Source organism: Penicillium waksmanii, assembly GCF_028829765.1.
Source record: "Penicillium waksmanii strain IBT 27052 chromosome Unknown utg000002l:1.0-3326099.0:1.0-3328782.0, whole genome shotgun sequence".
NCBI lineage: Eukaryota > Fungi > Ascomycota > Eurotiomycetes > Eurotiales > Aspergillaceae > Penicillium > Penicillium waksmanii.
The window spans coordinates 1,482,918-1,497,765 of NW_026643249.1; the positions used below are offsets into that span (position 1 = coordinate 1,482,918).

At 48.4% G+C, this 14,848-nt stretch overlaps 7 protein-coding genes across 7 annotated transcripts; 4 read left to right on the forward strand and 3 right to left on the reverse strand.

Moving 5' to 3' along the window:
• Positions 1 to 73: 73 nt before the first annotated feature.
• On the forward strand, positions 74 to 1,828 carry N7481_002233 (ERF4 family protein; the record flags this gene model as incomplete). Its single annotated transcript, XM_057261452.1, has 3 exons — positions 74 to 111; positions 558 to 625; positions 669 to 1,828. The coding sequence occupies 3 exons, from the start codon at positions 74 to 76 to the stop codon at positions 1,826 to 1,828; spliced, it is 1,266 nt and encodes a 421-aa protein (XP_057126384.1).
• Positions 1,829 to 2,412: 584 nt separating this feature from the next.
• On the forward strand, positions 2,413 to 3,820 carry N7481_002234 (AP-2 complex subunit mu; the record flags this gene model as incomplete). Its single annotated transcript, XM_057261453.1, has 2 exons — positions 2,413 to 2,749; positions 2,823 to 3,820. 2 exons carry the CDS (start codon positions 2,413 to 2,415, stop codon positions 3,818 to 3,820), a joined length of 1,335 nt encoding a protein of 444 aa, XP_057126385.1.
• A 620-nt stretch (positions 3,821 to 4,440) lies between these two features.
• On the reverse strand, positions 4,441 to 5,692 carry N7481_002235 (uncharacterized protein; the record flags this gene model as incomplete). Its single annotated transcript, XM_057261454.1, has 3 exons — positions 4,441 to 4,624; positions 4,692 to 5,422; positions 5,654 to 5,692. The coding sequence occupies 3 exons, from the start codon at positions 5,690 to 5,692 to the stop codon at positions 4,441 to 4,443; spliced, it is 954 nt and encodes a 317-aa protein (XP_057126386.1).
• Positions 5,693 to 7,040: 1,348 nt separating this feature from the next.
• N7481_002236 (uncharacterized protein) lies at positions 7,041 to 8,315 on the reverse strand (the record flags this gene model as incomplete). The annotated part of the gene is made up of 5 exons (XM_057261455.1): positions 7,041 to 7,283; positions 7,337 to 7,584; positions 7,707 to 7,731; positions 7,784 to 8,130; positions 8,180 to 8,315. The coding sequence occupies 5 exons, from the start codon at positions 8,313 to 8,315 to the stop codon at positions 7,041 to 7,043; spliced, it is 999 nt and encodes a 332-aa protein (XP_057126387.1).
• Positions 8,316 to 8,909: 594 nt separating this feature from the next.
• N7481_002237 (2,4'-dihydroxyacetophenone dioxygenase family protein) lies at positions 8,910 to 9,560 on the forward strand (the record flags this gene model as incomplete). Its single annotated transcript, XM_057261456.1, has 2 exons — positions 8,910 to 9,250; positions 9,329 to 9,560. 2 exons carry the CDS (start codon positions 8,910 to 8,912, stop codon positions 9,558 to 9,560), a joined length of 573 nt encoding a protein of 190 aa, XP_057126388.1.
• A 1,168-nt stretch (positions 9,561 to 10,728) lies between these two features.
• On the forward strand, positions 10,729 to 11,688 carry N7481_002238 (uncharacterized protein; the record flags this gene model as incomplete). Its single annotated transcript, XM_057261457.1, has 1 exon — positions 10,729 to 11,688. One exon carries the CDS (start codon positions 10,729 to 10,731, stop codon positions 11,686 to 11,688), a length of 960 nt encoding a protein of 319 aa, XP_057126389.1.
• Positions 11,689 to 12,710: 1,022 nt separating this feature from the next.
• Positions 12,711 to 14,150, reverse strand: N7481_002239 (uncharacterized protein; the record flags this gene model as incomplete). The annotated part of the gene is made up of 4 exons (XM_057261458.1): positions 12,711 to 12,891; positions 12,973 to 13,398; positions 13,470 to 13,539; positions 13,601 to 14,150. 4 exons carry the CDS (start codon positions 14,148 to 14,150, stop codon positions 12,711 to 12,713), a joined length of 1,227 nt encoding a protein of 408 aa, XP_057126390.1.
• Between the last annotated feature and the right edge of the window lie 698 nt (positions 14,151 to 14,848).

Sequence of the window (14,848 nt, forward strand, 5' to 3'; positions counted from 1 at the left end):
CTGTGCTGGTCCAAGGGCGTCGACTAGTCCATTTGACAGCCGCGGGTGCTCTTCTCCATACGAGTCTCCAGTCATGGCGCAGCTGCAGACGAACCAGAACCAGCGCCCCGGGTAAAACTAGTGAGATTGGCCCACTTGTCCCGGATGAGATGAGATGAGGCGAGGCGAGGTGAAACAAGGGAGGCCAATTAATATTAATCACGGTGAAACCGGGGCAAACGCTGGCCGTTGGAGAGTTGGAGAGATAGTTTGGGCTTGGACATGACATTTCAACATATAAATCCCATTTCTCTCACGGTGGTTGAGGGGATGACTATAGAAGTATCAACATCGACAGAGTATAGCTAGCTGAGGTTGAGTATAGCTCTGCGGCCTGGAACTCGAAGGATTTTCGCCTCGTTTTTTCGGCTCGCCATTTTCTCTTTCTTTCAATCTTCACTCTTCATCTTCAATCTTCAATCCTCAATCCTCAATCCCTTTGGTCCAATCTCCAGTCTCTCCTTCAATTCTACCTATTTTTCCTTTGTCGATCATAATCACCTCAATCGCGTCACTAGTATCCCACACCCACACCACACCCACCACTACCACCAGATCTGGGATGAGCTCGTCAGAGCTCTGACCCGTGAGTGAACCATTCCCACACTTCAAAACGGCGTCCTTCAAAGCTTCTTGGACCCGGGACTCGGAGGTGGAACAGAACTCCTCCCGGTTGTTCTCACGGGGAATTGTGAAGTCCAAGCACGAGAAACACGAAAGGCAGCGCCAGTGCGTCCCCGTCGGCCCCTCGTCTTCCTCCGCGCCTTTCTCTTCTTCAATTCTTCGCCCGCCCGCCGTTCGCCTCGCCAACCCTGTCAATCACGTTCCGAGAATCACTCCAATCTCTATCCCTCCATACCAATCTGACGAAAGCCTTCCTCTCGGTCCTCAGTCCCCTCTTCTCAGTGTCCCCGAACGCCGGCGCAGTCGCTTCACCCCGTCCCCCTCCCCGTCCAGCCTTCTCGTCGAGCGCAGCCAGGGCGAGACCGAGAGTGGGCGCACGAGTATCGCTTTACCCCCTCGCCATCGGAAGAGTGAACAACTGTCCCCGACAGAGATGGCAGCAGCATTTGCAGGCAGTGCGGCGCGGGATCTCGAGAATCTGCGGCCTCCGGAAGAGGTCCATTTGGCGTCCGATGGAACACGCCGTGATGCTCAACAACCCCGACATGCCCAGTCCCAAACCTCCCTGCGGTCGCAATCCCAAATCGCCTCCGTCCCGTCCAATACAGGCCAACAGGGCCCGGCGGATGTCGCCGAGGAACTGGCCTGGGGCCCCGCCCACCCCTGTTATCCTCATCTCAACCCCCATGTCCCGATCGGCTCGCAAGAATACCTCACCACACGAGTCATTCGCATTCGACGCGATTGGATGGTCAGGGGAGACCTGGCACCGACATTCTCAAACCTATACCCAGAGATCTTGGACCCGTTACTATCGGAGCAGGAGTTCCGCCAAATCGTCTCGACCGTCAACAATGGCGTCGTCAAGGCGTTCGACCCCTATAGCCTGCGCAACTGGGTGGACGGGGCAATTGGTCTTTTGACCGGCTGGGTTTGGGACGATCTGAACGCCCCCGAGGTCAAGGGCGAACTGCAGCAGGTGGAGTCCTGGCTTCAGAACTGGAATCGGGAAGTCGGTGCCAAGGACGGTGTACACATTTGGAGTCTACGACGAACGGCATACATGTCGATCGATATCCAGATTCCTGATCCTAAGGTTGGCATCGTGCCCAGCGAGGCTCCCTCCTTGCCGAATACCAGGCCCAGCACTGGTGCTGGGAATTGAGGAGTGAGGGTGAGGCGCTTGACACTTTTCTCCTTTCTCTTGCTGTATATCTTTTGTAATTTCTGTTGTCCTGTCCCGGGTCTTTGCATGATATCCCACCTCCCAGCAGTTGTCCTCCCTTCTCTACCCTTTTTCTTGCCTTGTCTGTCTCCTGACGATGACCCCTTACCATATTCAAGTTTCCATCCGCTATCCTACCTTTCGCTGCTGGGGGTTTGTTCCCTGTGATTTTCACTTTCGCTTCTTCTTTCCCTCTCCATTTCCATTTTCGTCTTCATACTTTTTTCAGAAATGCTGGTGCACTTCAGTAACGGGGCTAGCTGTCTATATTGAACCCGTTCAACAAATACCAATTCGTGGTTTAATAGGGCCACTTAGATAATTAATTAAAATACTTATTATCAATACTCATTCAATAATTCAATTCTCAATCCTCAATCCTCACTGTCTCATACTTCCACATGGCCCTGAAACTTGAAGATATCCACAGGCGGTGTCGATCGAGCCCCCCCACATTCCCCCGTTGAGCTCCTTTAACTCCCTCCCAACCGCACCGAGATGAGCCCTCCGCCACCACCTCCATCATGCTGTCGGGCATCTTAGTATTCAACCAGAAGGGCGAGAATCTCATATTCCGCGCCTTCCGATCCGATTGTCGCCCGCGTCTCGCCGACATCTTTCGCATCCAAGTCATCTCCAACCCGCAGGTCCGCTCCCCGATTTTGACCCTGGGCTCCACGACCTTCAGCCATGTCAAGCACGAGAATATCTACCTGGTCGCTGTGACCAAGAGCAACGCCAATGCCGCGCTCGTCTTTGAATTCCTTTACCGGCTCATCCTGTTGGGCAAGAGCTACTTCGGCAAGTTTGACGAAGAGGCCGTTAAGAACAACTTCGTGTTGATTTACGAATTGCTCGATGGTACGCATTGATTGAACTGTTCCCTCCGAAGAAATTCTAGTATATAATAATAACCTTGCGCTTGTGTCTTCAGAAATCCTCGACTTCGGATACCCGCAAAACACCGAGACAGACACCTTGAAGATGTACATCACCACAGAAGGGGTCAAGTCCGCGATCGCAAACTCGCCCACAGACTCCAGTCGAATCACCATGCAAGCGACCGGAGCCCTCTCATGGCGTCGTTCTGACATCAAATACCGCAAGAATGAAGCCTTCGTCGACGTGATCGAAGACGTCAACCTCCTAATGTCCGCGACCGGCACCGTTCTCCGCGCCGACGTCAACGGCCAGATTGTCATGCGCGCCTACCTAACCGGCACGCCCGAGTGCAAATTCGGGCTAAACGACCGACTTCTCCTGGACACTGGCGACTCCTCTGGCGGGAAGGGTAGTAAAAATGGTGGGATCAGCGGACCCGGAGGCAAGGCCACGCGCGCCGCCGCAGGTTCCGTCACACTGGAAGACTGTCAATTCCACCAGTGCGTGAAACTGGGCCGATTTGACGCGGACCGTATCATCTCTTTCGTGCCGCCGGACGGCGAGTTCGAGTTGATGCGGTACCGCGCGACGGAGAATGTCAACCTCCCCTTCAAGGTGCAGCCAATTGTTCGTGAGATCGGCACAACCAAGGTCGAGTACAGCGTTGCGATCAAGGCGAATTACAGTTCGAAGCTCTTCGCTTCGAATGTGATCATTCGTATTCCTACACCATTGAACACGGCCAAGACCACTGAGCGGACGAGCCAAGGCCGAGCGAAGTATGAGCCCGAGCACAACAATATTGTCTGGAAGATTCCTCGTTTCTCGGGCCAGAGTGAGTTTGTCCTCAATGCTGAGGCGACCCTTACTTCGATGACCCACCAGAAGGCCTGGAGTCGGCCTCCAATCAGCCTTTCTTTTAGCATTCTCATGTTTACTTCTTCCGGTCTGCTGGTTCGTTACCTGAAGGTCTTCGAGAAGAGTGATTACAGCTCTGTCAAGTGGGTGCGCTATATGACTCGGGCGGGAAGTTATGAGATTCGCTTCTGAATGGGAATGCCCTGCCTCCTTGTCTTTCATAGTGGTGATCAACAGGCGGGGTGTCTGGCGTTAGATGGTGTTCTACAATGCATGCTCGAGCTTATCCTTCTTCAACAAATGCATATAGTCAGGAAATGTTTGACAGTTCTCTCTTCTCCTCTCTCTAGTACTCGTAGAGTTAAAAGTAGACTATTTCTCTCTCCCTTTCCCAAAATTACCTCATATTGCACTAACACTACCTACATGTTTCCCGCTCTCATTGTCCCGAGGTTCCCGCTACGCTTTAATATCTCCGAGCCGAAATGTGGAAACGGTCCACCAGGTACGGCCTTCGGTATCGGGAAAAGACAAGGCTGCATCATGATGAAGACAGCCAATGACGGTTCATATTTAGCTCTAATGGATTGTCACTGATATTTCAAATTTCAATCAAGCCAATCTCTTCGCATCCCTTACCTAGCCATCGGGCTTACTAGGATCCCCATTTAGTCACTCAAAATCTCATGATCAAGTAAACAAACAAGGCTTATCAAGTAAATAAATTCATATACTCCGCGCTATCCTTCCGCACTAACTCATACGTAACCACATCTCTTGTACAGCCACCTGCGACCAAATATAACGCAGCATCAGAAGAATTGTATAACCATTCTGCCATCCTCCACCTTCCCAGCGCTCATCAGATCAATCATCTCATTGATATCCTCCAGCTGGAACTTCCTCGGGTTAACCTTAGGATATATTCCCTTACGCTGACAGAAATCAACACAAGCCGCCGTGCCAATTTGGCCCGGAACCTTGGCCCCAATGATCCTATATCAACCGAAAGTTAGCGATGAACTTCCCCACCGCGCAGCAAACAGCAACCACAATGACCTACTTGAGAGCCCGAATCGCAACCACCGCAGCATTAAATGGGACTTCGTCAGGGGGAATCCCGACAGCAATCAATCTTCCTACCGGCCTGAGAATGGACATGGCAGTCAAATACGCCGCCTTCGACCCAGAGGTAACAACCGCCGCATCAACCGCTCTTCCATGATTCAACTCTCGAATCCTCTCAATAACCTCCGGCGACTCAAGGCCCCGAGTATTCAAAACCTCATCCGCACTGCCTCCAGCCTTAACACTCTCCAACTGCCCATCATGCACATCAATAGCAATAACCTTAGCCCCAAACGCCTGCGCATACTTCGTCGCAATCTCGCCGAGACCCCCAACACCAACAATAGCAACAGTCTCACCAGGCTTCAACTCAGCACGCGTAAGCGCGTCCCAAACCGTAATCCCCGCACAAAATATCGGCGAAAGCTGCGCGGCCGTCGCAGGGCTATCGGGCGGTATAACGACTGCACTCGCCGCGTCCATGGTCGTATACTCAGCAAAGAATCCCTGGGAAGTAACACCGCGCATAGTAATCTGACTGCAGAATTCGGTTCCGATGGCTTTGCATTCGTAACAATCAAAACACCAGTCTTGCCATAGTGGACCGCCGATTCGATCGCCGACTTTCAGACCGTACTTTGAGGCTTCGGGTCCTAGTTCTTCGATCACGACTACAGCTTCGTGGCCCAGGATTAGTGGGGGGCTTGGCTCTGACCCCGGCTTTGCCTTGGATTATTGTTAGGTCTGAGTGGCAGAGGGATGCTGCTTGGACGCGGACGAGGACGTGGCGGCCTTCCGGTTTTGGCACGGGGACTTGTTCTATTACGAGGGGTTGGCCGAGCTTGGGGGTTGTTAGTGAGTATTCCTTTTGTTTTCAAGGGTTGCGAGTTGGTTCTTTAGGATGGCTGAGATGTTGTGGTGATTTGATGTGCTTTCAATAAAAGGCTCGGAGGATACCTCTTTTAAGATGGCTGCCTTCATCATCGTTGGTGCCATTTTGAAGTCTGTGCTACTACTAGTAGTACTAGTAGTCTAAAGTTGAAGTTAATATGCTTTGGAGCTTGGTTCTGATCCTAGTATACCTGCCAGGATAACTTGAAATGGGTAAATGATTTCTGGATATGTAACTGCAACTACTAGGTACGATCTATTTATACATGGCCAGGCTTCCCCTCACCCCGTATTGGGGCGAGTTATGATTCCAAGCTGACAAGCCCTAGAACGCTCTGCAATTTCTAGTCGTGTCCGGGTGAGCAACAGTTCCGGACGCCGAGAAGCTGAGGGTACAGACCTCGGGAGAGGGTGCGAAGAGGGCACAAAACCCCGCAGTCATCTAGACCTTGGCGAGCACTATCATGCATAACTTGATGTGATTTGGATAGTGAATACAATGACAAAATTACCGAGCAATAATCCTGGCTCAAGTGAGTCGTATAGTATAATATTGAATGACTTCGGGTCAATTCTTGGCTGCTTCATTACCACTGTCATATGAGACGTACTCATCTGAAGTCTCGTGTCAAAATTTATCAGAGGCTGACCGCGACTCGCCTGTCAGGTAGTATTCATCTCCACCGGAAGTATTTCGGGCTGCATTAAATCCTAGACAGACATGCACCAGCCCACTTCTCCTTATATTGGGCCGGAACAGGAATAGATCACATAATACCCCTCCAGCTGGCGTGGATGTCGGGTGCGGTGGAGTCGATCAGTACGGAGTAGCAGGAAAAGAAAGAAGAATTCAGATTATCGAAAAATGAAAAAGAAGGACAATGAATAATCTAATCAACATGCGGGTGATGAGGAGCGCAAATCTGCATTCCCCTTGCCAAGCGGAGGACGTTCCTAAAAGGGTGGCGATCCGCCTAGAACAACACCCCGCGCGGCCTGGCCACTGACATACGAAAGCCGCTGCGTGTTTGTTTTTGCTTTTTTCCTTCTTTTCTTTCCTGGTTTTTATTTACGCTTCATTTTTTGGTATTTTTTGAAATGACTCCATCGTGCCAGTGAAGCTCATTAAAACCTTTCCTACTAAGCTACACCTATAGAGCCAGACAAAATATTCGAACTTGAATACTAGACCTACACTGCGCGATGGCGGGGAAACGCCGATGACACCTTAAGAGGGTCAGGCATATATGCAGAACGCGTAATGATGTGAATGCGCCAATCTGGCAAAAAGCGAACAATTCAATAGATTGATTGAGACAAGGTTGAATTCGCTGTTAAAACTCTGCAATATCTACTAATATAACTATTGAATTGGCCAACGCTTGTCGCTCTGGCATAGAGAGGTTGAATTGGAAAAATATCATCGCAAGCGCTGATCTGTACGCTTTGCACCCTAGGGCATTGCCTTGGGCTGTTGGCTTGCAGGATCTCGCCGGAGTCCCGCCATAATTTCCACCCGTTTTTCAGCTTCCTTGTTGGTACTTCTGTCTTTAAACACAGAGTCCATTTGTTCCAGGGTACGTCCATTAGTTTCCGGGACAAGGAAGTACACCCAGACAAATGAAACAGCGCAAAAGATACAAAAGAAAACATAAGTGCCAGTGATTTTTTGAATCATCGGGGGTGTGATCAATCCCTGTATTCTTGTTAACAGCTGATTGGAAGTAAAGGGGTTCTGGGATCACTGACGATGATGAAATTGTTACTCCAGTTAGACATAGTGCCGAATGTACATCCTTTAGCGCGAAGCAAGGAAGGGAAAATCTCGGCAGGCATTGCCCATGGAATAGGACCCCAGGTTGCTCCAAATGTCAACATGAAGAATAGAAGAAAAGCCACACTTGCCCAACCTGCAGCAGTATGCTCAGGCCAGTTATGCTGGTTTTTACCAATGAGAACGGCAATCACAAAATGGGAGATAAACATGCATATTGCCCCTGCCAAGAGAAGTTTGCGGCGACCAAACCGATCCATACCCCAAAGGGACCATACGCACGCAACAACCTGGCAGATATTCATTATGCCTGACATAGTTGCATCTCATAGTCTAACCCCATACTCTCAAATATACTCGGGGAGTAGTACTAGACGCATCATTAGTGACAGGAAACCTATTTTGGGGGTTTTTATACGCACGATCAAGGCATTGATTCCGACAAATTGCTGGAAGAACATCAAGCCCACAGCAACTTGAGTCCGTTTATAGGTTGGCATTTTCCAACAATCGGCGTAAAGTGCAATCTGAAGTTTAATAGCATTCCATTTCCCCGGCTTTGTGAGGGTATGATGCTTCTTAGCAGAAGTTTCGTTGCGGTATGCACACTCAGCTCTAATTTCGAGCCATTCTTCGACGACCCGTTCATCGGTAGTAGGATGCTGGCGGATCTTAGCAAGTGTCCGAAGGCTTTCCTCATCTCGACCCTGTTGACAAAGCCATCGCGGGGAATAAGGAATGAAAAAGACTCCGGCACGCATAAGGATAGCTGGTATGTATCAACTGGATCAAAAATGGAAGACGCCAAGCCCAGAAACTAGGGATGTGCCGGGTTCCATAGGTGACATAGAAGGCAATCACGATATCGGTAACGATACAAAGCTCTTGGAGCACTAGCAAAGTGCCTCGGATCTCTGGAGGTGCGATTTCGCCGATATATAGAGTTGAGACCATGGCAAGCCTAGCAAATTGGTTAGCAGGGAGGTTATCAAAGTTAATGGATTTCGGGTACACACATTCCCACGCCGACACCCCCAATAAAACGTGCGACGGTAAGAATCGCGAATGAAAGGAATTTTGACCATTTTACTGGTCTTGAAAGGGTACCTCTTTTACTCCAAGTGCTACTTGAATTCAGTGAAATTCTGCAATGACGCATATTTCGCTACGCGTCCCAATACTAGTAGAACATTCTATGTGTGGAGTACAATATACAGGGAAGAGCGGGGGTAAATCTCGGCATCATTGCCCTATGTTAGATGATTACCTTGTATTCTAGTAGTTCTAGTAGGTCAGCAGGAGAACGCACGATCGTCGCGACAACTCGTGCATCTATATTAGGGAATCACACCGAGAGAAGAACTTTGCACTACAACAGACTCAAGCATGGTCGGGTTTCACACTGGCATCCCATATTCTACTGTGACTCCGACCTGGGTGAATGTACATATAAAGATGGTCACTGGCCCGCTTGCACATCTGAAGACTTCAAATCAACACCATCTTATTCCAAAAGTTCTTTGAGAAGTGAATTTCGAGACTCTCACTATGACGCCCCCTGTCTCTACTTCCGACGTATCCAAAACTCTTCCAATTCAAGCCTTGGGTACCAAGAGTACCGATCAGGAGTCAAAGCTTACTTCGCTTGAAAAATCAGAACTGGCTTTGGCCGACAAATTTAGCTCACCTGATGTTTATATCAACGGCGAATCAGACACTTGCTGGCACCCATGGCACGAAAATTTGGAGCTGAAGCCACTACGATTTGAAACCCGGACCGGCACATTTGTGGTCGTGCTGCGCAGCTCTGAAGATACCTGGTTGGGCAAACACAGACACCGTGGCACTGTAACTGCCGTTACGCTCAATGGAGAATGGAATTATAAGGAGTAGGTTCCGTCACAAGAGAATCCCTTTTTTTTTAAAAAAAAAATAAGAATTGAAATCATGCTAATATCTGTAATAAGATACGACTGGGTCGCCAGACCCGGTGACTATGTGGTTGAGAATCCTGGAACCATTCATACCTTACACATGAGCAAGGGGGCAGAGGTTGTCTTCACTGTTTCGGGTAGTCTCGAGTTTTTCAACGACGATGACAGCTTGAAGAATACCATGGACGTTTTTAGTCATGCTCATTTGTACTACGAGCATTGCAAGAAGCAGGGCATCAAGCCGAATGACGGACTGTGGTATTAAATTAAGGAATTCGATGATTGTTGTCTTTGAATAAATTACGCGCTAGTTCTAAATATCTTGGACTTATTTTACAGATGCTTCACACCCGTAAAGAGACAATTTTATGGGGTACCTACTAATTTCCCCAGTTGGCAAGCAATGTGGTAGGAATAGCGATATTCCAAGCTTCTTTCCGCCTGGCCCCATATACACCTGTGGATACTAGAAAACCACAGCCAGAAAGTCTAAATAAGAGAACTTCTTACAATCAGACTTTACTGTAAACCACGATGGACGAGTTGCATATTCCTCTGTACATTTTGTCATGACACGAAACATGATGTGCCACATGCCATGCAAGCATTCGGCTGGTTCGCTTCACCTCGCTTCGCACCCCCGCAAATGGGCCCTCGGTGGAACAGGCCCCCCCACACTTCCCAGCCAATCTGCGATCGCGCAAATAATCATCTGACAATGCCCCTTCGGCATGTTTACCGACCGTTTCACATCTAGAACTTTTCACAATTCCCACCTCTTTTTTTAGTATTCGATTCGGTCTGACTACTTCAGCGAAATGAGGACATGGACCGGTGAGTCTCCTCTGCGAAGATTCGGGTTTCTGGAAAGCTAACGGCTTTCAGGGTGGTAAGTGACTGTGCGAGTGCGAGTGCAGCATGCGGAGTAGATTACCTGACATGCCCTTCAGCTTAACATGTCGATCTCGAAAAGTCAAGTGTGATGAAAGGCGGCCTAGATGTATGAACTGTGAAAAAACCCACGTCAAATGTATTCCTAGCGACTCTTCCACCTTCAAACCTTGGCATAATTCTTCAAATAGCAATGTTGCGAAAGAAGCTTCGGGAACATTTGAACTGGACCAAATATGGGTGGATATAGTTCAACCTTGTACGAGAATCTGCGATACACTGCTAATTCATCTTGATACTGGTATTTCTGCTGACCATAAGCAGATGAATTTATCGATGAAACCAGCGTAGTCGCTGCTGAATACTTGACGGGTGTCAGCGGGAACAATGATTGCAATTCGGGTCTAGACCAGGGAGAGCAAGGGCAATATCAAAGGCAATACGACCCCGTTCATAGCATTGAGGGGAACAAAGCCGATTCGGCGTCCATTCAAACACCCTTGGTACCACAGGTTTCAGAGGTTTCGGCAGATATCCAGAACATGCGTGGTGTAGACAGACGAGACATCTTGGCATCACCAAGCAATCTAAATTTTGCCCCGTCAGTGGGCTACCCAGCCACATTTGAAGCTGAGGGGCTTGAAGACGTCGATTGCCAGGTCCATTTTCCTGAAATTATTGGTGTCTTGAATGATGCTTCGGGCAACCAACACATCAATAATCCTAATTCATGGGTCGCCATCACCCAAAGAGAGGGTGCTGCTGGTCGAGCTTTGCTTTCGATGAGAAATCCCAGTCTGAGCATTTGGGAAACTAGATCCCAGTCCACCAATTCGTCTTCGTCATTCGACTGCTCTCCAAGTGAATGGAGTGTCAACAGCGTCGTACCGTTGCCGGGAGAGCTTACAGCACCGGCGGTACAAGGTGCTGCAATCCTGCGTATATCAAAGGAGGAAACGGACCTGCTTCGTCAATTTAGCACTGAAGTGGGGACTTGGATGGACCTGTCCGACTTGTCTGAAACATTTTCTAAGAAAGTCTGCCGATTAGCCGTCCATGATCCATTGCTCAAATCAGCGAGTATTGCATGTGCTACTAAGCAACAGTATCTAGTCGGAAAGCTGGAAGATGGCATGCAAATTGCTCAAAAGAACTACGACGTCGCTATCTCACTTCTCATCAATCGACTCCGGGACTCGGACGAGCAACTTGCTGAGTACGGCTTTGCAGCCATTGTTATCTGCTCATGCTATGAAATGCTAGATGCCCCCACGGCCAATTGGCAGAGACATCTGGACGGTGTTTTCTCCTTCGGCAAGGTGCAAAAAGTAAATGGATCATCTGGAGGCATTGCACAAGCGGCATTCTGGTCCATCGCGCGACAGGAAGTGGTTTGTGCTCTTATTAGTCGGTCAAAACTGCGGCTTGATCCAGACCATTGGGCCGTTGATCTTGAAAATATTGGGCAGGAAGGGAGGGAGGATTTAGTAAACAATCAGTAAGTTCCTTCTTGGGAAGTTCACCAAAGCGCATTCTGACGAAGGAAAGAATTCTTACCATTCTCGCCAAAGTCGTGGATCTGATGGCTTCTTCTCAATTACACACTTTAAGTAAGATGATCGATGAATGGCATAAACTTCGGGTCCAGCTCGAGCATTGGCAGAATTGCGTAAAAGAAAAGGGGTTCATGGATCCTGTTTCTGTTCTTGACGAGGAGGATAGTGTGTTCCAATCGATTTGGTTTACACGGGGTGTCTGTGGTCAGCTCTCTCCCATATCATAACCAGGACAGTGATTGCTGATGATATGTAGCATCTTCGTGGCAAATGTTCCATCTTGCCCAAATCCTTCTTTTTACCAACAATCCTTCGCAGGACTCAAATTGCTTACTTGCTTTCCGCTCAATAGAAGTTAGTGGGATAATTTGAACCTCGCAGCTATGCTTTATCTAATCAGTCTACAGGTAAAATTGCTTTATCATGCACGACAGATTTGCGGCATTGCTCAAAGTAAGCCGGATGGAAGTTGCCGAGTCAATTCTGTTCAGCCAATTTATTATGGTATGTTCTCCTCATATCATGCTACATATGATTTGTTCTAATAATATCTGTCTTGAAAAAAGCGGGTTGTTGTTTCAACAGGGAAGACGAGAGAGAAGCAACGGTGACGCTGCTAGAAGATATTGAAAATGAGTTGGGTTGGGCGGCAATATATCGAATTCGAGATTTGCGCGCACTATGGGGCTAGGAATATCTAGTAGGTAAATAATCTCAAAAGGCTTCGACCGATCTCACAGCGAAAGTATTTGTACGGGGTCCCAGCATGAGAAATTAAATCATCTAATACTATCCACCGTGATACTTCAGCCATAATACTTGAGCCAGTAGAACCCTGTAATGCTTATATTTGATGGTCTGAGTGCTTGCATACTATCTGGTAACTGACCAAGACATTTTGTACTTAATCTCGATTATGGCAGCTACTATCCCAATGATCTAAGCATGAGATCGAATGACACCTCCCATCAAGTCAAAGTATAACCGCCATCGACCCGTAAATCGGCACCAGTGATATACTTAGCAGAGTCACTCAACAAGAAGACCACCGCTCCCATCAGATCCTCCGGATTCCCCACCCTACCGGCAGGGATAAGCGAGATCCATTTATCGCGAAACTCGGCATTTTCTTCCAAGATCTTGCGAGTACTATGGTTGAGACGAATATTAACCACCAAATGTTTTTCACGGATGGGAGAATGCAAAGTATCCGCTTCTTTTATCACTTACAGGGCAGTCAGGATGTATCCAGGACTGATGCAGTTCACACGAATGTCATGGCTGGCCCACTCCACTGCGAGCGATGCAGCAAGATGACGAACGGCCGCCTTGGCGGCATTATAGGGTGCTTGAGGCTGAGGAACGTTCACTATAGCTCCAGACATGCTACCGATCACCACCATGTTTCCCGCTGCTTGTCGTTTGATCAAGTGCTTCGCAACGCCAGTAGTGAAGAGATATGTCCCGTCCACGACAACACCCCACAATTTCTGCATACGATCATGAGGATAGGTGATAGCGCTAAAATTTTCGGTAAACCCCGCGCAAGTGACCAGATTGTCGATTTTGCCCTGTTTGGCGATTATATCGGCGATGGCATGGTCAACCGAGGCTGGATTCGACACGTCTGCAAAGTGAGAGGTTACCTTTGGCATCCTTGGTTAATCAAATCATTAGTAGCCACTTGGAGATTGTACAAGATCTTTCAAGAGAGAATTCGAACTAACCGCTCAGCTCCTGGGTTTTCTCTTTTGAATTGTTCCAGCAATTTTTCAGTTTGACTGTGAGCTTCATCACCTGCATTCTCGTGGTTAGTCACTTGTCGTTCCGTTCTGGCCCCCGTCGGTGAACTCCTCACGATTCATATCAACAATGGCTAAATGCGAGCCTGAAGCCACAATTCCCTGGGAGATAGCAAGGCCTATCCCACTCGCGCCTCCAGTCACCACCGTCACGCTTTCTTCAAGGGAGAATTGAGCGAGGGTTCGTTTGAAGTGCCTGCCCCCACGACCTTGGATAATGGGAGTTCGAGGTAACTCATCGCTTTCAGGGTACTCGATGCTGATATTCTCATCTATGAACGAAATTCCTTCCTCCTTTTCATCAGCCTTGGACCCAGGAGATTTGGCTTGATTCAGCGGAAAGCTTGAGCGGCGGTTATGAGAGCTCTTGAGGCACCATGTGTTAGATGAGAATTTCCGGGTCGGTGGATGGTTCAAAGCGGCAAAGCTGTTAAAATTAGAAAGCTTCGTCGAATGACGAGAAATTTTGCGGGCTAGAAAGGCCAGACGAGTGGGCGAAAGAAACACGAGACCATTCATTCCGATCGAAAGGTGAACCTGCTGCAATTTGAGATAGTAGCTGGCACAGAAGCAAACACTGACATCAAATATAGCGGGCTGAATCATCTGGGGGCGCTCAATTTACCCGAGGCCTCTTAATAGACAAAAGGGGTATAGCAAGCGAACAGTTGCTGAAGCTTTGGGGCTTTGGGAAGACTACTATAAACTCCACAAGTGTGCAACCTTGCATCTACCCCACACGCGATCATAGTTGACTCGCGTATCAGGAAGGCTGTGTTGATAGATAATAGAAGTTCGTATTGATAAGGTCGTTCAAGATTTACTACTAGTAGTTTCTTCAACTTCTTAGAAAGGTAGTATACAAGTACCTCTACTACGAAACAGAATTTAACGACCACCGTCGTGAATTGTGAGATATAAATTCCAAGCAGGATTGGCTTCTCATTGATCATAATCTAGTTTTGAAACTGTAGTCCTGCAGCGCATCCATTTAAAAAATCGGCGAACTGCAATATTAAACTACTGTGGCCCAAGAAGCATAAATTGTGGGATAATTACAAGATCTACTGCCGATAGCTCGCTAATATGGCCATAACACAACTTGGGGCAACCCAGCCGAAGCCACTGCCCCACTTTTTCGACTCACTAACTATAGCCGGGCAGGCGACCACACTAATACTCGACGTAGGATCACCCCTTCGCGGGGATGTCATTTTACATCGAGTCGGAGTTAGACCGACTAACACACTCAACATTGGAGTTACGAGTGATTGAAGATTAAACAATTTCCTATGATTGTTGCC